At 42.2% G+C, this 26,909-nt stretch overlaps 1 protein-coding gene across 2 annotated transcripts in view; it reads left to right on the top strand.

The window, feature by feature from the left end:
* Positions 1–6,442: 6,442 nt before the first annotated feature.
* Positions 6,443–26,909, top strand: part of IGFBP2 (insulin like growth factor binding protein 2) — a 96,065-nt gene continuing 75,598 nt past the window's right edge. The window contains exon 1 of one of the 2 annotated variants that reach the window (XM_061609227.1): positions 6,443–6,947. In XM_061609227.1, the coding sequence (XP_061465211.1) occupies positions 6,536–6,947 (412 nt within the window). In that variant the 5' untranslated portion in view covers positions 6,443–6,535. The remainder of the gene's footprint in view (positions 6,948–26,909) is intronic. The other variant, XM_061609226.1, reaches the window with a different exon arrangement.

The following is a 26,909-nucleotide window of genomic DNA, read 5'->3' as shown; positions in this document are numbered from 1 at the left end:
AGGTATCAACTTGCCAAATCAAATTTAAAAATGGTGCACCTGGTTGTTTTTCTGAAGCCCTTACATCCAAAATAATTCATTTCAGCACTACCTGAGTATCTGTATGCAACTCAGGCCCCGACTAGATGTTACATGACAGACACAAGTCACTGTAATCTCCCGATGGTTCTGAAAAGGAGGGGCTATTTAACACGTTCTCTTCTGGCTGTTTCTTTCTATCCAGGATTGCTCTGTGGGGTATGGGGGGATACGGGTGCCCAAGGCCTCAGACAGGAATGTTTCCTACCTCCTCTGTTGATATAATTTGGCTGGAAATGCCAAGGAGTGAACTAAGGATATTCTGCAGGAAAAGCTTATGCCTTATGCTACAAGCTCTCCCCTCTACCACTAAGAATACTGAATTCATAATCACTTAAATTATTCTCCTCGGGAAATAAGAATTTAAGATTGCATGAGACATTCCAACAATGAAGTGAACCCATGGTATATCAGTATCAGGCAGATCACATGGCTGCATCCTTAAATTAACCTTAACAGTTAAAAAAAAAGCTCACTGACTCTGTATTTCATGGCTGCCTAACTCTGTTTTGCTCATTTTACAATTTCAGTAAAAATGGCCATTTGGCCCTTGGTAGCTGTTTATAAACACATCACAGTGTGACTGCAGCCAGGGGCATAGACTTTCCCATTTCTGGGGGCGATGGGGAGGAAAAGATGGGTCAGATCAGTGGTATCATGGTTTTCCACTATGTCCTGTCTTTGAAATTTGCTTTTAGGATGGTTACTTTAAGATCTGAAAATGTACATGCATGTATGGAGGATAAACTGGTCAGTCTCTACGCAAGAAAATAAATTGACACAAATTTGACATTAAGGAAGGTAACACAGAAAAGCCTTTAGGGGAACATTTTAAACTTCCTGGCCATTCAATTGCAGCACTCCTGTTCTCCTTCATTCAGAATGGTGACTTAGCAATATGAAATTTTATTTCTTTATTCATTCTATTATTTGATTTATATCCCGCCCAAATTGACTAAATTATAGCATCATGGTTTGTAGTATCTGAGCCAGTGCAGAGTGCAAACAGTTGCTGTGCATTAACTCAGTTTCTGAGCAATATACAGAGTTCAAAGTAGTGGCAATCTTCTTTTCAGTTTGACCCTTAATATCCTATAAGTGAATGCAAGCACATTTTGGAGGCAATTCCTAACAATTGTGAAGGGCATCATGACTGCCCCATACCCATGCCTCCAAGGAAAATCCAGCGTTATGCCACCAGGATTTTATACATCTTGCTTTTCTAACACGCTGCTTAAAAACTCCACCTTAAAAACACAGACATTCAGAACAAACAAACTACTAATAAAATCTCATAATTAAGTTTATGGGGCATGACTGCAATTCTCTGCATAGTTACCTGGGAGAGCACTGTTGAACATGCTGTGCAGGCTTTCTCCGTTTACAAAGAATAGGACGTTTTAAATCTAAGTCTTTTGTTGTCATGACAGTCTGTGACCAGAACTGTTCAAAGTTGTTCGGCAGTTGCTTTGTACTCTCCTTTGTAGAAGCAAGAAGCTCTGCTTGATGAAATTGTAGGGTGTTTATTTACAGAGCTGTATTTAATGTGTCTAAATGACCAAACACAAGCAGCAATAACTATAGCATGAAGTAAGAAGCAAAGCTCAACAATTTCGTGCATATCCATTTACTTTTGACCCAGGATCTTCTTTCTCCTCACATGACACATTCTCAAAGGACTCAATCAATGGTAAATCGGTGAGAATAGTGGACTGAACACAATTCAAAGGAAAATATCTGGATTCTGCAGAGGAGAGCCACTGTTGCCACAAGTAGCATGGTGTTAAATTCAGAGGTGCAGGGTCCCTTCATAATAGTCACAGTCACCCACCACCCCCAAGACTATACAACCTTCTAAGATTATAGAATAATCTAGCCAGGCTTGAATGCTGCTTCCTGCTTTTGTCTCACTGTCACCATTTGACTGTCCTTTCTCACTGTCAGAGATATTGCTTGAATTACTGAATTCAATGTCTACACATCTATCTCCTGCTGCTACCAAACTTGATGATGTAGATGGGTGTTATCATCAGGATTCACTGTCTCTTCTTCTGCAGTTACAGAACTCTTACTCTCCACAACTTGGCTTTCTAAAATAGGAACTAATTGCTGGAGACACAGGGACCCTGCAGGGACCTAGCTCCCCCAAAAATAAAGGGTCTAAGGCCCCCTGAGACCCTGCACAACTACACCCCTGGTTGCCACCATTCTAGGCCCTAGTATATTCACTGATTAAAAAAACTGCCAGTTTAAAACCAGTGTTAAGACTATCTCATGTTGGCTCAAGCTGGCCAGCTGAACAAGTTCATGTTAGGTGACAAAAACCGTTTCTCACACTCACTCTTTTAAGAAGTTTGGTGCTTTTTCATTTTTGTCTAAATTGCATATAAAAAACAGGAGAGGGGTAGCCGTGTTAGTCTGTAGTATCAGAAAAAAAACAAAGAGCTTATGGCACTTTAAAGAGCAACTACAGTTATTTTTAAAAAGTCATAAGCCAGTGCCTACTTCCTCAGAAGAATCAGAGGTGGTGGATATATGGCTGCATTCAGACATATTGTGTTAGTTTAACTGGTTATAATGGTAGCGCTTCTGTCCTGATTTCTAACATCCCTTTCACATTGTAGTACAGTATCTGTTGCATTATGGAACCATGGCTTTTTGACAGATATACTGCCATGTCACACTAAATTTCATTCATGCCAGCGGCCATGGTGTGACGCAACAGTGAACAATGGACATGTCGCTACTTCCCCATCCTTTCTGCACATGCACACTTTTGTTTCCCCATGATTCTGCCATGAAAACAGTGAGAAAGAACTGTATGCCAGTATCCCGTCCCAAATTTTGTCAACTTACTCCTGTGATTTTCTGGGTTTATGGGGTTGCAAATGGTTTTTTTCTGGAAGCAATTAACATAGAAATAAGTGCTAAACTTCCACTGTATTCTGCAAATTTCCAGAAGCTACTTTTACATAATGTGAAAAATCAAATAAAATGCAGAAATTATCAGGTAAGGAAATGTCGGAAAATGGAATAAACTGCTGTCTGAATGCAGCCCTGCCCACTCAATTACAGATCTTAAACTCATTAAGATCAGAAACACAAGAGCTTAACTTCAAAACAATCATAGAATCATCGAGTTGGAAGGGGCTATAAGGCCATCGAGCAACCCCCTACTCAATGAAGGAATCCATCATAAAGCAGGTGGCTATCCAGCTGCCTCTTGAACACCTCCAGTGTTGGACAGTCCATCACCTCCCTAGGTAATTGCTTCCGTGGCTGTACCGCTCTGGTGTTCAGCTGAAATCTGGCCCATTATTCTGTGTCCTGAACTCTGGGATGATCGAGAAGAGATCCTGGCCCTCCTCTGTGTGGCAACCTTTCAAGTACTTAAATGAGTGCTATCATATTTCCCCTTAGACTTCTCTCCCCAAGGCTAAACACGTCCACTTCTTTCAGCTTCCCTTCACAGAGCTTTGTTTCTAGTCACTGATCATCCTTGTTGCCTTCCTCTGAACCTCTTCCAGTCTGTCTGCATCCTTCTTAAAATAAAGTATCCAGAACTGGAGGCACCAACTGGAAACAAAACAGTATGCCTGCCCTGAAACCTTTGCAGCTGCTAACAGTCTTGAAAGAGGGATTGCATATAAGTGCCCCCCAATACCATCATAAGAACAAATAATCATGAATGCTCAATAAAGAAGGCACATGGAGAGGTCCCAAGCCTCTCCCCGCCACCCCATTTTCCAGTTGTTTACACCACATGTCTAGAGAATCATCCCTTTTTGTAAACAAATCACTTAGTGATGAATTTTTAAGGGAAAAGTAGTCACTGATTTAAGTCACCCCACAAGGAGTTTGTAAGGGGCCCCACAACACAGGGCAAACAGCCATCTGAATCCACTTATAAAACACTCTTTCTCTGCCAGAATCTACAGCAGTCTGATTTAATGCTAATGTCGACCTCTTGTTCCCACTGAGCTGTGTGTATTGTTGTCTTAGCACTTGACCCAGCTGCTTCAGCACCATTTTTTAAAGTTTTTTTTGTTTTTGTTTTTTGCTTCAGTTGTCCAAAGGTCATTGAACTCAGTTAATATATAGGCATGGATTTTTTCCCCTGGCATTTGAATTAACCCCTTGGTCTACAACTGCTGTGGGCTGCTTTGGCGGAGATGGGACCAGCTCAGTCTTTTCTGCAGACTTAATAGGAGACAGAAGCAAATATCACTTGCTGTGTGTTTCCATTTTGGAAAAAGTTCTCTGTCCCATCAAAAACTTGCTTGCCTGAAGTGGAAAGCCTCTGTGTGTGTGTGTGTGTTCTAATAAGCATACTATTAATTGAAAGGATGCCTCCAAGCCATCACATTCATACCAGTAAAGTGAAACTTATAGAATTAAGCTATCAAAAGTTTTTAGCAGTAGCTTCACTGGTGCATATTTAATCTACGGTTGTAGGGTTTTTTATTTCTCTAATAGGGCTTTAATTAGTCTGCAGGTGTCTGATGTATTAATTATGAGGTTCAGATATATTCATTTTCAGTTGGGTTTTTTCTGTTTCAATTTTTGTTTTTTGGTCATAGAATATTGATGTGTTTTATTTTGGGATTTTTTAAAATCATAGCTATAATATCTGCCAAGTTTGCTTATAGTACCCAGATACTGCAGAGTTCTACAAATTTCTTTCTAATCCTTCATGTTGCTCATAGCATGATTAGGTAATCTATGTGCAGCACATACTGAACTTCTGAGTCATTTACAGACAGTCTTTACTTAGATTTGAATATTTCAAGAGAATGGAAGACTGCTGAGGTATATAGAGTGTCAGCTGAGGACTCACCCCAGTCCCAGGCTATGGTCTGAAGTAACACGAGACTGTTTTCTTGCTGAAGCTAAGCAGGTCTGGGTCTGGTTAGTGCCTGAATGGGGACTTCTTAGAAACCCCATGTATATGAGCTTAGATTCCATGACAGAGGAAAGGACTAAACATGACTTACCATATCAAGGCTTTACAGGCCCATCTGCTGAAGCACCCCCCCCAAAATGTTATGACAAGATATTCCAACTATGCCATGTTCACGAACACAAAATATGACATCATGCTAGTGTTGCATTATGAACACATCAGCGACAAATACAGCATCACAATGTTTAGGATGGGCACATTTATTTATCATTTTCTCCCTGCGTTTGAGGCAACAAGTGCAGCCCAATCTCACCAGTTTTTAATCAGAAGTGATTCCCACTGATTTCAATGTGAGTTACTCAAGCAAGTGTACACAGACTGCAGCCTTAATAAAAATATTTGACTTTATTAGAAAAAATCAATTACAGGAGAGAAATAAATACATCAGCAAACATTTCACACACTCACTTCAAGCACAACCAGTAATTTTACTTACATACTTTCTTTATAGATTACAGATATCCAAAGAGCTACATGCAACATTTCACAAATTGGCATAATCTTTCCCAACGTCTTTAAATCTTGATTTCTAAAATGAAAAATTGAGTCTAGAGGGGCTTTTACATGCCTGCTTTTTGGAATCAACTTGAAAGAAACAGGAAACATTTCCCCAAGAAATGATTCTGGAAATTATGGTGAAACACAGCCCTAATTTGCATAGATATTTTGTCTCATTATAAGCAATTTTCTTACTTTGTCAAACCATCCCTCAATAGAAGAGATGTTTATTTTTATATCATTTTAGTCCAAAGGCCCCCAAAGCAGTATACAAGAATAAAAATACATCAGCAGAAAAACAAAATCCAATCAGAACTCCCCCAAAATAATAGGAAATGGGCGAACATGAGAAATCACATGTTATAGTTGAGGGGTGAATATTATCAGTATTTTGATTCAATTTCAAGTCATATTGTTTTATGAAAGTTGATAAAGTAGGCAGATATTTTCATTCTGTTTTTTCAACAAATGCCTATTACTGGTGGTCTTAGATTCATAGGTTTATATCACTTTATGTTCCTAACAACCTTGTGAGGTAGATTGGAGAGCCTGTGGCTCGTTTTCAGTGCCATCATACATAACCTTGAAGTGTCCCTCTCCCTGAGTTCCTTGGAGAGGAAAGCTGGGATACAGATTACTGCCCGGAGAAAGTTTTACCTGTTGAATTTTTGCCTGTCACGCAACTGAAACAGCTAAGGAAGCTCTCTCATAAGGGCGGGGAGGCGGGTAAGGAGATAGAGATCTTCAGCCGGAGCCGATGCAGTTTTACCCCATTCGGGAAGCTCCAATTCAGTGTGCTTCGGATTTAGCCCAGTAGCAGGCAGGGCGTGAACGTACAAACCTTACACACAGCGCGAGGGGTGGGGTAGAGCACACCACCCGCGTGCCTGCCTTTAGGACCCAGAGGAGTCGGGGCTCCCGCCAATCGCTCGCATAGTAGCACCTGCCCGGCCGGCGGACGCTTGGTCGCTCCCTCAGTGAAGCGGTGCCGTCAGGATGGTGCAGCTGCAGCGGATCGTCGTGAGCTCCTACTTGTGGCTCGGGCTGAGCTTGTGGGCGTCGTTGCCGGCGGCGAGACTGGCGCTGCCCGAGGTGCTGTTCCGTTGCCCGCCGTGCACAGCCGAGCGCCTAGCCGCCTGCTCCCTGCCGCCCGCCTCGTCGGGACCCGACTCTGCCGCCTGCCCGGAGCTGGTGCGGGAGTCCGGCTGTGGCTGCTGCCCGGTTTGCGCCCGCCTCGAGGGGGAGCCCTGCGGAGTCTACACGCAGCATTGCGCCTCAGGGCTGCGCTGCTACCCGCGTCCGGGCGCCGAGTTGCCCCTCCAGGCGCTAATGCAGGGACAGGGTACCTGCGCCAGACGGAGTGACGCCACCGAATACGGCGCCGCCAGCTTCGAGCACCGCGGGACGGGTGAGTGGAGGGAAGAGGCCGCGGGGGAGGAGGCTTTTGGTGGGCTTCGGGGAGGATGTGAGACAAGGAAACGTGGGGGACGAGGGACGTAGGGCTTCAAATGAACACCCGAGCCTGCTTTCAGTCCTAGGACGCTGTCCTCTGAGCATGTGCAGTCCGCCTTTTGCCTTGAACCTTGAATAGACGCAGGACTTGCTTTAAACAAAGGTTCTTCTGCTAGATGGGCTGTCACCTGGATCACAGGGAGTCATTAATGATGTCTTTGAACAGGTGTTTCCTTCGCCACTGAGTATCCCCAACCAGGATGTGGGCAAGTCGGGAGGGGGAGATACCTGTCGGGATAAGAGCGGGCCTTAAAGGAGGTGGGGAGTAAGAGTGGAAGTAGGAAGCAGGCGCAGTGCTGAGCAGGGAAGTGGAAGTGGTGGGGAAATGAATGGATGGCAGTGGGTCAACAAGCACAATGGGGAACTTGAGAGGAGGGAGGATGGGTGCTTTGCTGTCACCTCTCCCAACCTTTGCATCCCCAGGTGTTGTTGGACTACAACTCCCAACAGCCCCAGCCAGCATGGCCAGTGGTCAGGAATGAGGGGAATTGTAGTCCAGCAACATCTGGGGACCAAAAGGTTGGGAAGGGCTGCAGTGTAGAACAACTGCTAGGAAAGCCTTGCGTATAAGGTTCTTTGGGTGGTTTGGCATACCCATGTACATTTGATAGAAGTGGATCTATGGGGCTGGATCTGGGGGATAGGTAAAACAAAGAGATGATCTGCCCATTATGCAGAAGTGAAGTAGTATGCTAGGATGATAGACTTCTGAACTATACCATGAGACTGCAGGTGAAGAGTCTTGTATTTCAGTGCTTTTCTATTTTAAAAGTTACATGCATGCAATTAACGATATCTGTGAAAAGGCTTGATAAAACTTGGCCTCTGACATGCTGGTTAAGTACAACATGGAGGCCTTTGGGAAAAAAGAGTAGAAAGCAGCAGCAGCATTCAAAAATATAGGCCCATCAAATACATTCTGGTGCAGTTTAGAATTCAGTTATTCTGTGTGATTTACGATAATTCAAAGAGCTGTTTTACACTCTTGTGTTGCAGTTGCTGTGAGTTCAGATATTACGCTGGTGTTTCTCACACCCAACATGTGAATAGCAAGTATATATCCCTAAACGCACAGTGAATCTGTATTTAAGAATTATTTCCAGCTGTGGTTTGCTGGCTTCCGTAATCAGGAATGTTTAAGGACATGTTCTGCCATTTAGATGTCTGCTGTATACCTGTGTCAGACCTGATTGCCATATGAAGTGTGAAGCAACTTGGGATGACACTACGTGAGTTATAACTTTCTTTGCTCACCTACTATTGACTTGTCCTATCTAGGCAACTAAAGCTATAGGACAGGAATGGGGAACCATTACATCAGCCCCTGCCAGCATGGCCAATGGTCAGGATCTAGAGATGATGAAAGTTGTAGTCCCGCAACATCTGAAGGGATGCAGGCTGTCCATCTTTGCTATAGCGTGAAATCCAGTCTTCAGAGTAGACCCTTTGAAATAATGGAATACCAGTAATATAAATCTGTTGATTTCAGTGGGTCTACTCTGAGTGACTTAGTTCAGTATTGCCCATTATGCCCTGAGAGTATGGCAATTTATTGCTTAAAATGCATATCTAGGCAGCAGTAGCTAAAGCCACTTGGCATGAGCAGCCAATCACAATGATATGAAAACTGACTCTGGCTGATGTAGAGAAAGAAGGATATGTGTGGGTCTGTATCAGTCACATTATGATTTGGGGTGCCCTAAAATCCAGTGTCCAAACAATATGGATAAACAAATACAGCTTCTCACTTGCATGATACTTATTTTAAGTGAGGGTAGCCTTTGTCATGATTTGTCCCTGTAACGAGTTATTGACCATATAATCTCCCATCAAACTCTGCTGAATATATAAATGCAAACGTACATAACTGTACATATGGATGCAACAAAGTCCTAAACATGTTTGCTGAAGAGTAGGCTCATTTAAATTCAGTGTTGCTCACTGAGGGGTAGAACTGTAGTTCAGTGGTAGAGCATCTGCCTTGGATGCAGAAGGTTGCAGGTTCAGTCCCTGGTGTCTCCAAGTAGAGCTGGGAAAAGTTCCTGACTAAAACCCTGGAGAGCCTCTGCCAGTCAGAGTAGACAGCACTGAACTAGAAGGATGGGCCAATGGTCTGACTTGGTATAAGGCAGCTTCCTGTGTTCCTATGTACTTTTCAGTAAATGTATTTAGGATAGATTTAGGATAGCAGCCTGAAACAAAATGAAAGTTCTTTACCTGAGTAGTGTACTGCATAGCACTCAGAAAACCATGAGCATTATGGAATATATGGAGTGTGGAAACAGGGCAGAGGAATGTCAGATGAATATGGACTCTGGTTGAAATTATCTTTCAGCTATAGTAAATAGTTTGCCTCAGCCCTTTATTTCATCAGTATTGCTTGAATATAATGTTTAAAAGCTTTTGTAGCAACTTTCCTGATAACACTTTAAAACACACACACACAACTTTCTGCATATTTTCTCTGTGTTGCTCAATATGGTACCAAGAGATGGTAGATAGAAATATAGTGCGTAACCACACTAGTATAACCATAAAAGTGTGAAGTGAGGAATGGTGATATTTTAAAACCAGGGATGTCCATGGAAAAATAGCAGAACAAGCTCAAACAGCTGAGCCAAGGAACGTAGGACTCCATCAGATAAGGTAAGATTGTAGTGAGTTACTGGAAATGGTTTTACTCAAATGAAGAGTAGCTCTTCAATAGAAAAAATAAGTTTATCTTTACTTAATATTCTTTGTTTTGGTATTACACTCCAACTGCAAAACATGAATGGGTGAGATGGAAGATTTTCCATTATAAGCAGAGATGGATAACTGAAGGAATTGGCATTTGCTAGATTCAAGTGTGAGGAGTTGGGGGGGGGAGTGGCTTAAGATCTTTCTCAAATTGATGTGAAATTGGTTTGAAACACACTTTGGCAAGAACAGTTCTCGTATGTCAAAGAGGCAGGTGCTGATTTTTATTGTTCTATGTGTAAGTTTCATGAACTGCATTTATTTGCAAATCCTTTTCTTGATTGGGGATTGGAATGCTAAATTTGTATGCAATTCCCAAATTAAGAGGTTGGCAAGGTTATTTTGTCCCTGATGAGAGTCAGGAAGGTTGCCCAAGTGAAACAATGAATAAGACAGAGAATTCTCCTGCTGAGGGCTTCGGTATTGTTTAATCTTCCACTGAGGTCTGTGCTGCCAATCCAGAACGAAATACAAATAATCCACAGCAAGAAATGGGTGCCATTGCTGATTGCAAAAAAGGCTGTGGGTATTCTGGGGAAAGTTGGGATGAAAATATCAACTCTGCACAAATCAGACTGATGGCCCTAATAGAGTTCCTCCCTTCTGGGGTTCTGTTTTATAAAGTCTTCAATGTTCACTTCTCTCCATGAAGCTGCTCAGTATAGATTAGGTTGACTGAAGTAGTGTCTTGATGCTATTTGAGTAGATTTCCTTTGTCACTTCAGTTAACTCAACAAGCAACCTCATTCCATGTATTGCAGGCATGGATAGGTGCAACCAAAAGTCACTGTCAACTGTTTTCAGTATATTCTTCCAAATTCTATGTGTAATGAGTCTACGGGTTTCATTCCAAGCTCCTGAATGATAAATATCCATTTGGCAATTGACCCCAGACCTCAAAGGGCGGTCTGTAACTTTCATCCCTACAGACATAAACAAAACTTGCTGATTGAGGATCAGCAATCTTTTATTTGTACTTTCAGAGGTTAAAGTCTGCTGCCTGCTTATTATGTTAACTTATCAACACAAGAGTGCCCTTTTTAAAAAAAAACCCTTGAAAATATGTTGTGAAAACCAGGATACATGCATCTCATATGCGTCAGGTTCCTAAAGAGAGCACACAAATGTTGGACCTATATTTGTCATTCTCAGTGGAATGCTCTTTAGTAAGCAGACATGATAGACCAGGGGTGGGGAATGTTTTTGAGACCCGAGGGCCACATTCCTTCCTGGGCAATCTTTTGGGGGCCACGTGCCAGTGGTGAGCAGGCCATAGGCAAAAGTGGGCAGAGCAACAAATGTGATTTTTACCTGTGTACAGTAGGCTAGTTTCTAAACACACTTGTACACCCCTCCATCTAGGCAAGCAAGAGGCATTATTAGAGTTCCAGGACACCTTCCAGCCAGGCAAAAACACTCAGAGATGGTGCAAAGTAGGCTTGGTGAGTGGTACCCTCTGGAAAGAGGCCGGGTGGCGTGGAGGAGGTGTAGCTTGGGGAAAGAATCCCATGGGCCAGATGGAGGGGCCTGGAGGGCTGTATTTGGCCCCTGGGCCTGAGGTTCCCTGTTGTGATAGACCTTTAGTGAGGAGACAGTCAGGGGATCAGGGATATTTTTGCCATGCATATCATGAATAAGCAAGATATTATCCTCAAATTGCTTTGAAGATTCATGTGTGCAGTGGAGTTATATTTTATTTATTTATTTATTTATTTGATTTATATCCCGCCCTTCCTCCCAGCAGGAGCCCAGGGTGGCAAACAGAAATGCTAAAAACACTTTAAAATCATAAAAAGACCTTAAAATACATTAAAACAAAATGTTTTGTTGTTCCCATTGCTTTCATGCATTGGTCTCATGCATTGACGTGTATCTTCAAATCACAATGATAAGTGACTGTGATGGTCTATGTAGCATTAACAAAGATGAATGCTGCAGTCCTGCGCTCACTTACCTGGGAGTTAGCCCCATTGAACTTAGAAAATCTTACTTCTGAGTAAGCATGCCTAAGATAGGGCCCCTTAACTATGCCAGCTTGAAAGTGGTATAGTTTATATCCCTCTCACTGGCTTCAATAGAAGGGAAAAAATTAAACTTGCCTGAAAGGGAAGGGATAAAAAGTACCCCCCACCTCCTGCCCTGGCCAGAGCATGCTTGCAGGCCTTTGGAAGTGGTGGATGATATACCACTTAAATCTCCATCTCACTTAGGATTGCTTTGTAAGACAGCTTGGTGAGACTCAAGTTAACATGGTTTACACAGGCCAGTTCCCACAAAAGATGATCAGTAGACATAATTTGGATAGACATAATTTGGATATTGAAAATGGGGAATGAGCAAATTAGCAGGGGAGTATTTCAGGGGTCCCAAACACTTTAGTTATTAGTCCTAAAGTCAGAGCTAAACAAAACCTACCAACATTGATATCCGATATTACATAATTGGAATTCATAAATATATTTGATAGAATTATTCAAGGTCTTGAATATAAGGATTGTATGTGGCAATTTTACTGCAAACCTTCTCTCCTCTACCCCATTCCCCCAAACCCCTTTCTTCCATTTGGTGCAACAGTATTCTTGTTACGTTTTTCCCATTCCTCTTATCTTTTAGTCTCGCCTTGTTAACTTGATTGATCACTCACTGTTCATATACACCTTCTTAGTGTGCTTTTATGTATCTGATGCAATAAACTGTTACTACAAGTGTTCATGCAACAATAAATTAGCTAGTTCCTAAGGGGTCCTGGGACTGTAACTTCCCAGTGAAATTCCTAATGTTGAGTTCTGTAACTAACTGGTTGAGATTCTGGCAATATTTTATCACTGAACCATTGCTGGAACTGTTACTAAAATTGTCCCTACCACAGCCTGTTTTGCACCTTTCCAGGGCTAGTGCTGGTTAAATTGAATTTAGGAATGACTGAAAGATCTAGCAATGTATCTGACTAGCCTTACTACAGAAACTAGCCTTAAAAAGACAGTGCAGATGTTCTTCAGTTTTCAGAGGCTGAAAAAATAACTCTGGTTATTTACGACGACTAGTGCAACTAATAAATATCAAACTGAAATAAATAGAAGCTTTTGATCTGTATGGCTTTCTGTATGGGTGCTATATGTCTGTGGACTGCAGGGAAAGTATTGTAGAAGACTTTTGCCTTAATTGTTCTACTTCTGCCTTATCCTTTCATAGAGATTCTGCTCTCTCATTGTTTCAAACATGCCATTTCCATTTCTTCTAGTTTGCGCTGCAGGTTTGTGCTAACTGAACCTGATATTTGCTAAAGGGGGTTGTTGGAACCTGTGGCTGTGGGAAACCTCAAGCAGTTTGATGGGGCTTGAGTACACGTAAACAGATTGGAGGGGTGTGGGGCATGAGATATAGAAATTAAATTTTAAATGGTGTGTGTAGTACGACTCCCATCATTCCTGCCCATGGGTCATGCAATGTCTGGAGGACTCCTGCTATAAGGGATGGTGAGTTGACCAAGGTTACCCAGTTCTTCCATTACTATGCTGGGATATGAATCCAAGTCTGTTAGATCCAACTGCTGGATGGAAGGGTCACAGCTTACCGATAGTTGACCTGCAGAGCTCAGCCCTAGACAGGATGATTGTCCTAGGCACTTTTAAAATCTGACTTGAGCAATTTAATCAAGGTGAGGCATTTTTACAGAAATGTTATAAAATGGAGTTTCTTTGCAGCTTTTTTACTCTCCACTGGTATGAAGAAGAGTTAAAGAGACTTGTGACCTTGCCTGGAATTTAGTTGTTGGCCTGATGCTACATTAGCTCTCAGTACAGAAGTTTTTACAACTTTTGCTAATGGAGACTTCAGTAATTGTCATGTCCTGTTCTATTGGATTCATGTTACAAAAGCATGTTTGGGCTAGGAAGAGGCAAAGGATCGTCCCTCTCTTTGAAACTAGAATGACTTTAAGTATGACAGAAAATCTCAGAAGTGAAGTTCCTTTAAAAAAAATTAAACTACAATTTTGAAATTGATGCTGAAATGCAATGTTAGAAAAAATATTTAGAATGGATATTGATTCATCTTTATAATGCCCTGCTCTGATTTAGTACACGTGGCACCTCAGAGGCCAGTACCTTGTTATCTTGGAGTACAGTTGCAAAAGGAATGGATGTTTTTGTTGTGCCAAGACATGGAATACATGCAGATAGAAACTACTTGTAGTGATCTGTATCCTTTCTTGTTAAATTTTTAATTTTTCTGAACTTACTCATAGTAAGACAAAATTATGCATCTTGGGTTTCCCCATCTAAGTTTTATAGTATTTGAGGAACATCATTCTGTTGTTCCAGAAGCTCTCACTGGAACCTTATGTGTCCTTATTTGGCTTTGCAAGTTTCCATTCATACAAAATCTCTAGAAATATTGCAGAAATGTAGTGGTTTCCTCTTTTTCTTAGAATCTAACTATATCTGAGCCATCCATTCTAGCTAGAGACAGGTTTTCATTATTTTGTATTTTGTGTTATATACTGGATCATTCAGCTGGCTGTTGAAGAATAATGATATATTCTTGCACATAAAGTAACCTTTGGGGACTTCCTTCTCATAAGTACATTGCATAGACCACTTTCTGTAAGGCAGCACTTCTGGGTATGCAGTCCTGAATCTTTATTTACTTTGATGGAGATAGATTGCAGTCCTGGTCACAAAAGTGCAGTCCATTGGTATTCTAGATAAAAGGGAGAGATGCCTGCAGCATCTACTCAATGACATGATATAGTGGGCCAGTTCTAATTATAGCCTTGAGTTTGCAGCAGTCTCTCACAATCGCATGCAAGTTTGTTCCTGTGCTGATGCATTTCTAAACCGATCTGACGTTCAGTTCAGTTAGGCTTTCTTTATATAACTGCTACTATGAGCAGAAATATTTTGATATTGGGAAAGTTGAAGCAAATGCCAACTTCATGGCATTTTTTAAAAAGAAACTTACACTGAACTCCTGTATGTAAGCTGCACTCTGACATCTAGAGATAGTTCTAGTTACTTCCTCTGACTGGTGGTGCTTGTTCTTAGCATTCAAACAAATCCTGTGTATGAGGAATAATTTATGACTATAACTCGGCAAATATTTCTGTCTTATGACTCACAAATTATGACATTAGTATACTCAATCTTGCACTGTTGTTATAAATGATATAAATGATTCTATCAACACAACAGAGCAAGATTTGAACTGAAATTATTATTTGTACGTATTTCAGAAGGCACTGATTCCAAAGCAATGTGAGCTTGTAGAGCTGAGTTGGAGCACATCTGTCTATCTCGGGGATGGCAAACTCACCTGGGGTTTTATTTGGCCAACAAAGCCATTTTCTCCCAGCCACGTCTACCTGCTCCACACCTGATGTCAGATGTGGAGCAGGTAAAGCTATGGCTATAAAGGCACAATCAGTGCTGCATGCAATTTCCACTTGCAGTAGGGATCTTCCTTTACATACGAAGCTTGATTCAAGCTGCTCCTGTAAAAGAAGGAAATATATGGGAGTGCACTTCTGATTTTTCTTCTGAAGTTACCCGATGACCCTGCTCACCTGTCAAAGAGATCAGGATTCAGTCCACCAGCTGGATCCTTTTTCTCTGCTTTGGTTCTATCTTCGTGCCTCAAACTCAAATGAGTGAGGAAGGAAAGTGACTTTGCATTTATGAAACACATGCCCCCTCCTCCTCCAAGATGTGCTCACACCTTACTCTGTTTAGTTGGCTTTTCACTGTTCCCCTCCATCTGGTGCCTTCTATTCTGAGTTTGGCACAGGGCCACTTAAATACAAAAAGGCAACCCATAGCAACAGAAAAGGAATGTATAAAAAGACAGTTTTAACACCCCCAAATTGTCCTTGTAAAATAGGCACTCCAGACAAGTATAACATCTTCCCTCTTTGCACATCCTCCCCTTCACTTCTCTTCTCTTCCTGTCTTTAGTTAACCACTAGCCTTTAGTTCCTTGGTCTACCCCAAGTTGCTTCCCATTTAGAGGACATGTATGTGCATGCCCTTGTGTTAAAATGCATGAGAGTATCAAGAGGATCATGTGCCTATTTTCCAAGTGAAGACCGTCTGAGCCAAGCATAACTCTGGAGAGGGATGTCCCATATCTTCTCTTAGAAATAGTTCTCTGTGTTATCCTTCACTTGTTCCTTTTCATGCATCTTGAAGAAAAGTTCTGTAAGTAGCATGTATGCTTATAGTAACTGGATGTGTGTACATGTATCTAGCCAATGTATAATGTTTTTACAACACTGAATATAATATCTAAAAGAAGAGACATGCTACAGTGGTCACCCTTAGCCTTTTGATGGGATATACTATTACACCTATGCCCAAGGATACTGTTCCTGCTCCACCCAAGTATACTGTTCCTGCTCCACCTATGAGATCCTTTCTGCAAGTAAGCTTTATCTTATTGAAGATAAACAAGATAAATGAATCCATTGCTGAGGCTGTAAGGTATATCTCTCTAACCTTTTGTTTGATGAAAAACAGAATTGCTTGCAAGTGTGTGTGGCATGGGTCTAGTTAAGGTGGTTAATACCATGGCATGAGAGGTAGGAAGAGGTGGTCATCCTTTTCTTATCTATTTACTTGTGATGGTCATAAGAACATAAGAAGAGCTTGCTGGATCAGGTCAGTGGCCCATCTAGTCCAGCATCCTGTTCTCACAGTGGCCAACCAGGTGCCTGGGGGAAGCCCGCAAGCAGGACCTGAGTGTAAGAACACTCTCCCCTCCTGAGGCTTCCGGCAACTGGTTTTCAGAAGCATGTTGTCTCTGACTAGGGTGGCAGAGCACAGCCATCATGGCTAGTAGCCATTGATAGGCCTGTCCTCCATGAATTTGTCTAATCTTCTTCTAAAGCCATCCAAGCTGGTGGCCATTACTGCATCTTGTGGGAGCAAATTCCATAGTTTAACTATGCGCTGAGAAGAAGTACTTCCTTTTGTCTGTCCTGAATCTTCCAACATTCAGCTTCTTTGAATGTCCACAAGTTCTAGTATTATGAGAGAGGGAGAAAAACTTTTCTGTATCCACTTTCTCAATGCCATGCATAATTTTATACACTTCTATCATGTCTCCTCTGACCCGCCTTTTCTCTAAACTAAAAAGCCTCAAATGCTGCAACCTTTCCTCATAAGGGAGTTGCTCCATCCCCCTGATCATTCTGGTTGCCCTCTTCTGAACCTTTTCCAACTCTATAATATCCTTTTTGAGATGAGGCGACCAGAACTGTACACAGTATTCCAAATGCGGCCACACCATAGATTTATACAACGGCATTATGATGTCGGCTGTTTTATTTTCAATACCTTTCCTAATTATCCCTAGCATGGAACTTGCCTTTTTCACAGCTGCCGCACACTGGGTCAACATTTTCATTCTGCTGTCCACTACAACCCCAAGGTCTCTCTCCTGGTCGGTCACCACCAGTTCAGACCCCATGAGCGTATATGTGAAATTAAATTTTTTGCTCCAATATGCATAATTTACACTTGTTTATATTGAATTGCATTTGCCTTTTTTCCGCCCATTCACTCAGTTTGGAGAGGTCTTTTTGGAGCTCTTCGCAATCCCTTTTTGTTTTAACGACCCTGAACAATTTAGTATCGTCAGCAAACTTGGCCACTTGACTGCTCACTCCTAATTCTAGGGCATTAATGAATAAGTTGAAAAGTACAGGTCCCAATACCGATCCTTGAGGGACTCCACTTTCTACAGCCCTCCATTGGGAGAACTGTCCATTTATTCCTACTCTCTGCTTTCTGCTTCTTAACCAATTCCTTAACCACAAGAGGACCTCTCCTCTTATTCCATGACTGGTAAGCCTCCTCAGAAGTCTTTGGTGAGGTACCTTGTCAAACGCTTTTTGAAAGTCTAAGTACACTATGTCCACTGGATCACCTCTATCTATATGCTTGTTGACACTCTCAAAGAATTCTAATAGGTTACTGAGACAGGGCTTTCCCTTGCAGAAGCCATGCTGGCTCTGCTTCAGCAAGGCTTGTTCTTCTATGTGCTTAGTTAATCTAGCTTTAATAATACTTTCTACCAGTTTTCCAGGGACAGAAGTTAAGCTAACTGGACTGTAATTTCCAGGATCCCCTCTGGATCCCTTTTTGAATATTGGCGTTACATTTGCCAAACAGGCCATAGCATCCATAGCTATTGTATCAAGCTTTGGCATGGTCCTATGGACTTTTAGTCAGAAGAATGTTCCACTGTGTTCAGATATAGTTTAATCTCAAATCAGTGTGCCTATTTGCTACCAGGCCAGGTTCAAGGTACTTGTGTTAATTCACAAAGCCCTAAACAACTTGGGCCCAAAGTACCTTAAGAACTGCTTGACTTCCTGTGTTCCATTTTGATCTCTGAGATCTTCTGATGGGGCACTTTTGATGGTTCCGCACCCCCGGGTCTTGGTTGGCCTCCACCAGGGATGGAGCTTTTAGTGCAGCAGGCCCTGCCCTGTGGAATGCCCTGACCTGTGGAACTCCCTACCAATAGAGGTTCAGCAGGAACCATGCCTTTTTTCTCTTGGGCATCTCTTGAAAAGTGAACTCTTTAGACAGGCCTTTTAACATGAGTTTTTTTCTTCCAACCAGTGCAGTATCTGTTGATGCTTTTTGTTATTTTTAATAATGACTTTATTGGTTTTTAATTTTATAGTGTTTTTATATATTGTAAGCCACTTCAATGTACTTTTATGAAAGTGCATCTTATAAATACTTTATATATAAATAAATAGGACTGCAGCATTAAGCTCTTAAATTGATGTGGAGTGCTAGGAAACTGACCGGGACTGTTGCTCCAGAGGGCATGAAAAGAGCTCATATAAGGGTTTTTTGTTGCCCATCTTTCTAATGCATATGTGTTCCTCAAGGTGGCTTCCAACAATTAAAATTGCCAAACAACAATAAAATAGTAATATTAAACAAAACACATGGCAAAGGGAGGCACAGCAGATAAAACACAATATTCTGATACTGTACCCAGTAAACTAAAAGTGATGGGCACAATCCAGCTCTCCATAAAGTGCCTAGGCCTTATGTGCAACTGAGCATATTAGGAGCTGGAGAAAGTAGTTGCTGTAAGTGTCTGCCCTAATCCAGAGTCAGAGTGAAAGTTGTGGAACCTGTGCCCCTATGTTACCACTGTGCCAGGGTTGTGTCCGGTGTGCTAAAGTAAGAACTTATGACTCTGCATACCACTATTCATGCCTGGGCTCTTGCACCTATTGTGCCTAGGCACAGAGTTTCAAGATTGCATCTGGCTATAAGGTGGAAAAGAAGCACAAGGGGGAGTGACAACTACGGGGTTCTCGCTGTGTAGTGCTCCACCTAGCCACTTCTTTGTTGTCTCCCAAAGATTAGGCATGATAAGGCCTTAGAGCCGAGGACCACCACCCCTCATGTTAGCTGTGCTAACGAGAAGTTGGGTTGTAAAGTCTTGCTTCCAAGCCCTTGCATGTAATTGCTACATGATGCCTGGCTGGGAGTCCAGAGTCTGTGAGTTCAAATCCCCGGTCGTGTCTCCTGGGTGTCAAGGGCCAGCTAAAGATCACCCCCACAGTGAGTGGCTCAGGGGTTACATGCCCTGCCACCTGTGCAGCAGTGGGCAAGCTGCATAGTCCCAAGGAGCCCAGTTGCCCCCCAGCTGGCACCTGCGGACAAGCAGCTGTGGCAAGCTGAGCAGGCCCTAGCCAGCTGGGGAGGCCTAGCCTCAGAGGGAGGCAATGGTAAACCCCCTCTGAATACCGCTTACCATGAAAACCCTATTCATAGGGTAGCCATACGTCGGGATCGACTTGAAAGCAGTCCATCTCCATTTCCATTCCTGTCTACTGTGCGTTCTTTCTTTTGTTGCACTCTCTCCATTAGATGCAATATAAAAAAAGCTTGTGTTACTGTGTGTGTGTGCATACATGTGTTTTTGCTTTTAAGAACTTGGAATGCTGCCTGATCACAGTTAACAAAGATCAATCCGATAAGTAAACACCTTAACCTACTATTATTTTCATTGTATGCATTTTCAGAAGACAAACATAGCCACAAATAAGGTTGGATGCTACTTTATTTCGTAAGACACATGTCTTGAGCAGAATTCTTATTCTCATGTAGGCTTTCTATATTTCAGTTCTCCAAAACTGAGCAACATAACTGGCATGTCTTGAGAAACTGCTTGCTAATTAAACAAGTCAAGCACATAGCAATTTGAGCATTTTCCACCAGAGCTTGGAAGTAACCATTCACAAGTAACGAATTACTTGTAATTCATTACTTTTTTTGAGTAATAAGTGGGTAATTCCTTTACATTTTGATTGTAATAGAATTAGGAGTAATTTTACTACATTTTTGGAGTAATTGTAACATGGCTACTGTGCTGCATTTGCAGTATTTTAACTTTTTTGCTTGAGTGAGTGTCCCTTAGTTGGTGGCAGGGCAGGGTCTGGGAGGTGGTTAAGTGAGAGAGATTATGTTGGCTGGCTGGCTGGGGGCGCTGCACTTGGTTTGACGTGCAAAGATCTGAGTAGTGGCCTCTGCCTCCCTCCCCACCCCCCTTAACAGCGGAGAGACCACCATTGCTATCTTATGAATAAAAATACTTATTCTACTACCTCTGTATGTGTTTGTTTATTTTTAATGTTTTAGGCTACTTAGATGTGCAGCAGCCAAGGCCAGCACCCTGTAGGCGGTTTTTTTAAGTAACTGAAATGTAATTGTAGCGATTACTTCGGAGGAAAAGCACAGTAATCAGTTACTTTCAGAGCAATTGTAATTGCAACAGTAATTACTACTTTTTGGGCCATGTAACTGTAATTTATTACTTTTTAAAAGTAATCTTCCAAGCTCTGTTTTCCACCAAATGAGTTATGTATTTGCTCCTGATACATCTTGCAAACATTGGGAAAAGAGCAATGGCAAGATACTTAACTATTTTGCTTTTGTCATGAGTGGCCTGATTTTATTTACATCAAAAGGGGTGTGCAGGCTGAGGAGAACTGAACCCCTCTCCCCTTCCTTGCCTCCTTGCAGTCCATTGCACCAACTACTTTCCTCCCAGTTTAACTGACTTCCAGTATTGAAGCCATCCTGGGTAAAATGTTTTTTTCCCCAAATCTTGAATCCTTGGCAGGTGATTGACTAAAATACACCCCTTTGCAAGTCAAATGTTAGCCTTGATGAAATAGAAAGTGGAATGGTCTTGTTATTGGAATATTTAGGGTCAAAACATATTAAAATGCATGATTGCATGGGGGGGCATAAGGATTGGGGTGGTGAGGAGGGAGCTGAATTATTTCCCCACCCCCTCCAATGCTGCAATCCCAACAAAAATTGCTTTCCCGATTGCTGCCATTCCCTTCCCTCCGAGGACCATTTTCATCAGTACTGCAGCATGTAGTGGTGAGGAGGTTAACCTTTTCTCCATGTCCCACAGTGCTGACTGGCCACCCTGTGGCTGCCATTTTTAAAGGAAAAACATATGTATGTTAAATGCGACAGCATTTTATATCTTCTGTTTGGACCTTTAGTCTGTATTCCATTGCCTGCTTTTTGACAAGGCTCCTGTGTCTTAAAACTGTGTGACTTAGCTGAAATCTAGGATGGTATGGAGCCACGAAAAGCTTCATCTACTAAACGTCATCTGCGTAACAAGTGACTGTCAAAATCTTAACACACAGGACTCTTACAAAGGGGGAAAAATCCTATGAGGAACTCCATGTGGAGACTTCCACTATATGTAGGAAAGGATTGGGACACCTTTTCTTTTCATGAAGGCATGGGAGCAGGAAATGGCAGATTCCTCTAGTGCATGCCTCATCAAGGTTGTTTGCAGAATAATGTCAAACCAATAATATCTTAAGAGTCCTGCTGAGTCAGACCAAAGGCACATCTAATCCCACCCTGCATTAGGGCCATAGCTCAGTGGCAGAGTCTATGCTTTGTATGCAGAAGGTCCCAGGTTCAATCTCGAATATCTCCAGGTAGGACTGGGAATGTCCCTTTCCTGAAACCCTGCATTGCTTCTGGTAGAGACGCTTACTCTTCTTCTGGTTCCAGTGCATCTTCACATCTTTTCTGAAAATGGGGGCACATGACAGTTAAACCGCACTCCTTTTTAGTCTAAAACCTGGTCAGATCAGCTTGAGTGCATTTTTTAAAATTCAGCTTCAAACAAATTTTGCAACTGATTGGCAGATCACCCTGTTGCCTCTCCAGGTGTGGCCAGTGGAAATGCTTTGCTGTAGGCAACTAGTGTGTTTACAGCCTTGGTGTCAACAATACTAAACTAAAACTGAATGGATCAATTCTCTGACTTAGTACAAACCAACTTTCTTTGTTCCTATGTTGTCACAAGGGGCCATTCAGGAGCCTCAAGCAGAACACGAGGACTACAGCGCTCTACTCTTTTTGTACTGAGTCAGTTAACATCACAGTAATATTTCCAGTAACAAAGTAGATGTGTTCCTGGACATTACTTCTTTAAAAGAAATGTTGGTACAAGAGGTAGGAATAACTTAGAAAGAATAGGGATAGATTGTCTTCCTGCTCATAGATTGTGGGGGCAGCTTCAACAGGGACTTTAAAGGGTGCCCACCCAGCACCCTCCCCCCTCCCCCTTTGAATTGTATTGGATCCTTCCTTCCCCAGTCCTGAGAGAAAGCAAAAGGTCTGTTTAATGCAAAACAAACACACAGGGTTGTCAGTTTCACTTTAGCAAAGCAAAGGCACAGGCTTTTCCCTTTATTGATAGCAAAAACACAGGCTTTTCAGTTTCACCTTAAAGCAAAGGCATAGGCTTGAACATTTATCCACAGCAAGGCAAAGCTGGTCAGACTCACCTTTAAAAAGCCTTCATTAAAAGGAGCTTTGTTCCTGGAGGATTCGTTAACTGAAGTATTACTGTACTTCAGAACTGGACCAAGTGAATAGCAGACAGCAGTTTCTAGGGTGACCAGAGGCCTAAGAACAAATACCAGGAATTTAACAGGCCCAGAGATGAGGATGTCTACAGTTCTTCCTGGCAGGGATCCTGTGCATGGAACATGGCAATGGTGTGGTGGGTCATGGGCTGGGCAGCCAGGCTACTGTGCATGATATTTTGACCTGGCCATGTTGTCTGAAATGTGGGGACTTTTGCAAGAGATGTGTGTTTCATTCAGATAGGAGTGGAGCAACACATGCTGCCTCTGGTTTGGTTGGGGTCCCATGCAAAATGAGAGCGTGAGCCAAACCAACCTGATTTTCTTGTCCTTTAACACTTAGTGAAGAACTGGCATAAAGAAAGGAAAAGGCTACAGCTGCAATTCTGTTAGTTTTGATGTCAGAATGGTGTCAACTGAAGAACAGGTTGACCAGACCTTTTTAGGTTAGTCTGAGCTTGTTGAGACTAGAGTTTGGTGTCAAGATCAACAGAAATCTGTAAAAAGTATATATGACTAGCTAGCTGTGTCATGGAAAGGCTAGATGACACAGCAGTCAGGAAGCTAGACAGGAATTTGATTGTATCTCTTCAATAAGAACAGAACAGAAAACTCCGGACTCCACCCCAATACATCTATGTCCAGTGCCATCTGGTGACTGAACAATATAATGATATCATCCACACAGGTTTTCCATAGAAAGGAATATGTTCCTTTTATCCCATTCCCCCCCCTTTTTTTTTCTAAGCTGTGAGGAAGCTTCTTCACTCCCAGTGCAGCAGACTAAACTTCTGGAAGCTGCATGCTGATGTGGGGACAAAGAAAAAGAAAAGAAAAGGTCAAAGCAAAGTGGGTGATCTTGCATGCAGACATTCATACTGCCACTCTCTCCTTCCCACCCCAGCTGCAGTCTTCGTGAAGTATAACCCCTACCCCACCCCTTGGTGTGCAAATACTAGACTTGAAAAAGATTGTATGTTGATGCCTGCTGGAGGTTTCCCCCCCCCCTCAAGCCTAAATGCTGCATGTCAAAGAGTTGATGACAAGAGGAGAGGCCACATACTGGATGGGGAGGAACTCCAGAGACCACATCTAGCCCATGGACCAGAGCTTCCTCACCTCTGCCTTAGATGCAGGATAAGGCCACTGTGGGGTTAGTTAGCAAAAAAGCAGCGAGTGCCTGTTTGGAGTAGACAGTATGGCATGAAAGGAGAGTGAAAAGAGCAGATCAGCTCTTTTCTGTGCAGATGTACTATAAAGCACTACATCTGTATAGATTTTAGCCAGAATGCTGGACTAGCCATAATTCTTACCTTTTTCGACCAGTTGCGAGAACAGAAAGGCACAAATTGGTGATGGTGGTAGGGGAGAAAATCCGGGTGAATTATTCTAGCCATTCTTACTGTTAGTTGCTTATTTGAGCTGACCTAGTGCATGTCTGTGAACTAAAAAATCACATGGAGATGCTTGCTGAATTTGTTGTGTAGTGAGCATGCCTATGCTGTGAAGGCTGTGTTGCAAGTACAAATGCTTGAACACAGCACTGCTATAGAAAGTCCTTTGTTAAGAGGATTGTGGAACTGGCTACACTATTATAACTATAAGAATCTGCAGAGAAGAGGAGAGTGTGCAAACACAAAGCTTGTTCATGACTGCCAAGCCCCCATTTAGTCTGGTTCAGATGAAACTGCCAAAGTTGCACAATCCAGGGACCACAAGGTGTCATCATAAATGAATAGTAAATGCACCATGGCAAGGGTCTTGCAGAGAAAACAGTTTCAAATTCTACATCATAATTTTTGAGGGTTTATCTTTAGTTATGACAAGACATCCAATACACATTTAAAGCACATGACTTCTCCCAAAGAATCATGGGTACTGTAGTTTAAGGGTGCTGGGAAGTTGTAGCTCTGTGAAGGGGAAAACCACAGCTGCCAGAATTCTTTAGGGGAAGTCATGTGCTTCAAATGTGCTAATAGTTGTTCCTTCTTCATTGGTCAACTTCATACATCAAATACAACAGTGGTTCCCAGTAATCTGCTAGAACACAGGAAGGCAAAAGCAGGTTTGCTTCTTACTGAACAATTGGACAGAGAACTGCTCATTTCTTCTACTATCTCTAGAACTACAGACTTGTATGCATTCTTTTCCCCACCCCTATAAAGAGAGCTAGGTATTAGTGAGCCAGCAAATGCCCTCAATGGCTGTTCGGTGGCATGTCTAGAATCTGGGCAAAACCTGGCTATCTGAAGAATATGGCAGTTCTGCTTTTTGCAGATCTTTCTTCAATTATAAGAGAACTGTGCATACTTCTGACTCATTCATCCAATTCCTCTGTATGCTTACTTAATAGTAAGTCCTACTTATTCAGTGGGGCTTACTTTTAAGTAAGAAGGTTCTGCTGGATCAGGCCAATGGCCCATTTAGTCCAGCATCCTGTTCTCACAGTGGCCAAGAGTGCCTATGGGAAGCCCACAAGCAGGACCTAAGCACAAGAGTACAGTATTCTCTCCTCTTGCAGCCTCCAGCAACTGATAATCAGAAGCGTGCTGCCTCTGACCATGGAAGCAGAGCATGGCCTTCATGGCTAGTAGCCACTATTAGCCTTATCTTCTATAAATTTGACTAATTCTCTTTTAAAGCCATCCAAATTGATGGCCTCTTGTGGGACTGAATTCCATAGTTTAACTGTTTGAAGAACTACTTTTTTTGTTTGTCTTGAATCTTCCAACATTCAGCTTCATTAGAAGTCCACAAGTTCTAGTGTTATGAGAGAAAAATTTCTGTCCGCTTTCATCATGCCATGCATACTTTTATACACTTCTAATATATCACTTCTTACTTGCCTTTTCTCTAAACTAAAAAGTAACTGTTACAGATCCAGCAAAAGATATTTTATTTAAATTTACCCACAGTATTTTAAAATTAAATAATGGGTTTAGGGAATAGAGAGGAGCATTGATGATTTCCCTGACTTGTCTGGATGGGTGACCAAGTGACATGTCATCAGTCGGATTTGTGTGAAAATTGACTTCACTTCAGACCACAGAAGTTGTTCTAGTCATGGTCACCTATATTTGTGGGTGTTTCTTTAAGTAAAAAGAAGACTTTTCTCCTTTGCTTTCCCTCATCCCTCCCTTTCCAGGCAATTTAAAATTACAAGCCCTTCAAATTTTACCACTCCTGTTGTATCCTAGGGAATCTTTCGTTAGATGTTCCTGACCGTGGTTGCAGGCATGCTAAAAAAAGAAAGAAATTGCCCTCCCGTAAACCTTTAATTGATCCCTTTATTCTCCCAGCACATGTTGGAACAGGACTTTAAAAGGGTTTAGTCAGTACTGTGTGACTGCCCCATGCTGCGTGAAGATATGATCGGTGAAGCTCTTCTTTTCTATGTGCTTAATTTATAGCAAGGGTGAGCAGCTTCACCTACCCTTCAGGCCACATCCCTCCTTGATGTAGATGAGAAAGCTGAGTGTATCCACCGTAAATCTGGAGCTCAGAGCCATGATTCAGTATACAGTTATGCCTCTAATAAAAGATTTTTATCTTGGAGGTGCAACTACTTTAGAGGTTGGTGGGAGTGAAAAAAAGCCCAAAGGTAGTGGTGTATGCATGCTACTGTTGAGTCCTACAACCTAACAGGAAGTGTGTCGCATCCAGTCACTTTATCTGCTTTGCTTGCAGAATGAGGCAATCTCCAGGCAGGGCTGGGAATGTCGTCTGCCTGAAAAGCTGGAGAGCTGATGCCAGTCAGGGCAGACAAGCAGAGCTTGGAAAAGTTACTTTTTTGAACTACAACTCCCATCAGCCCAATCCAGTGGCCATGCTGGCTGGGGCTGATGGGAGTTGTAGTTTAAAAAAGTAACTTTTCCAAGCTCTGAACTATGCTAGGTGGACCAATGATCTGCCACTCTGTATAGCAACTCCCTCTGTTCTTTGGACTCTAGTTGGTAGTAACTGCATGATGCAGCTCCTCCAACACAACACGTTGAATCGCAGTTGCTTTCAGATCATACAGTGGGTTGCAGGGAATTACTTTCTGCCTTATATTGCCCTCATTCTTACGTGGTGTAGAGGTAAATTCTGAAGTTCAGGCACTCTTCATGAAAACCTCAGTCACTATGCCTCTTCTAAGACTATACAGTACCACAAAAATAAATCTTTTACCAGTGT

This window comes from Rhineura floridana, chromosome 2 (assembly GCF_030035675.1).
Source record: "Rhineura floridana isolate rRhiFlo1 chromosome 2, rRhiFlo1.hap2, whole genome shotgun sequence".
NCBI lineage: Eukaryota > Metazoa > Chordata > Lepidosauria > Squamata > Rhineuridae > Rhineura > Rhineura floridana.
This window is presented reverse-complemented; position numbering and strand designations above follow the sequence as displayed.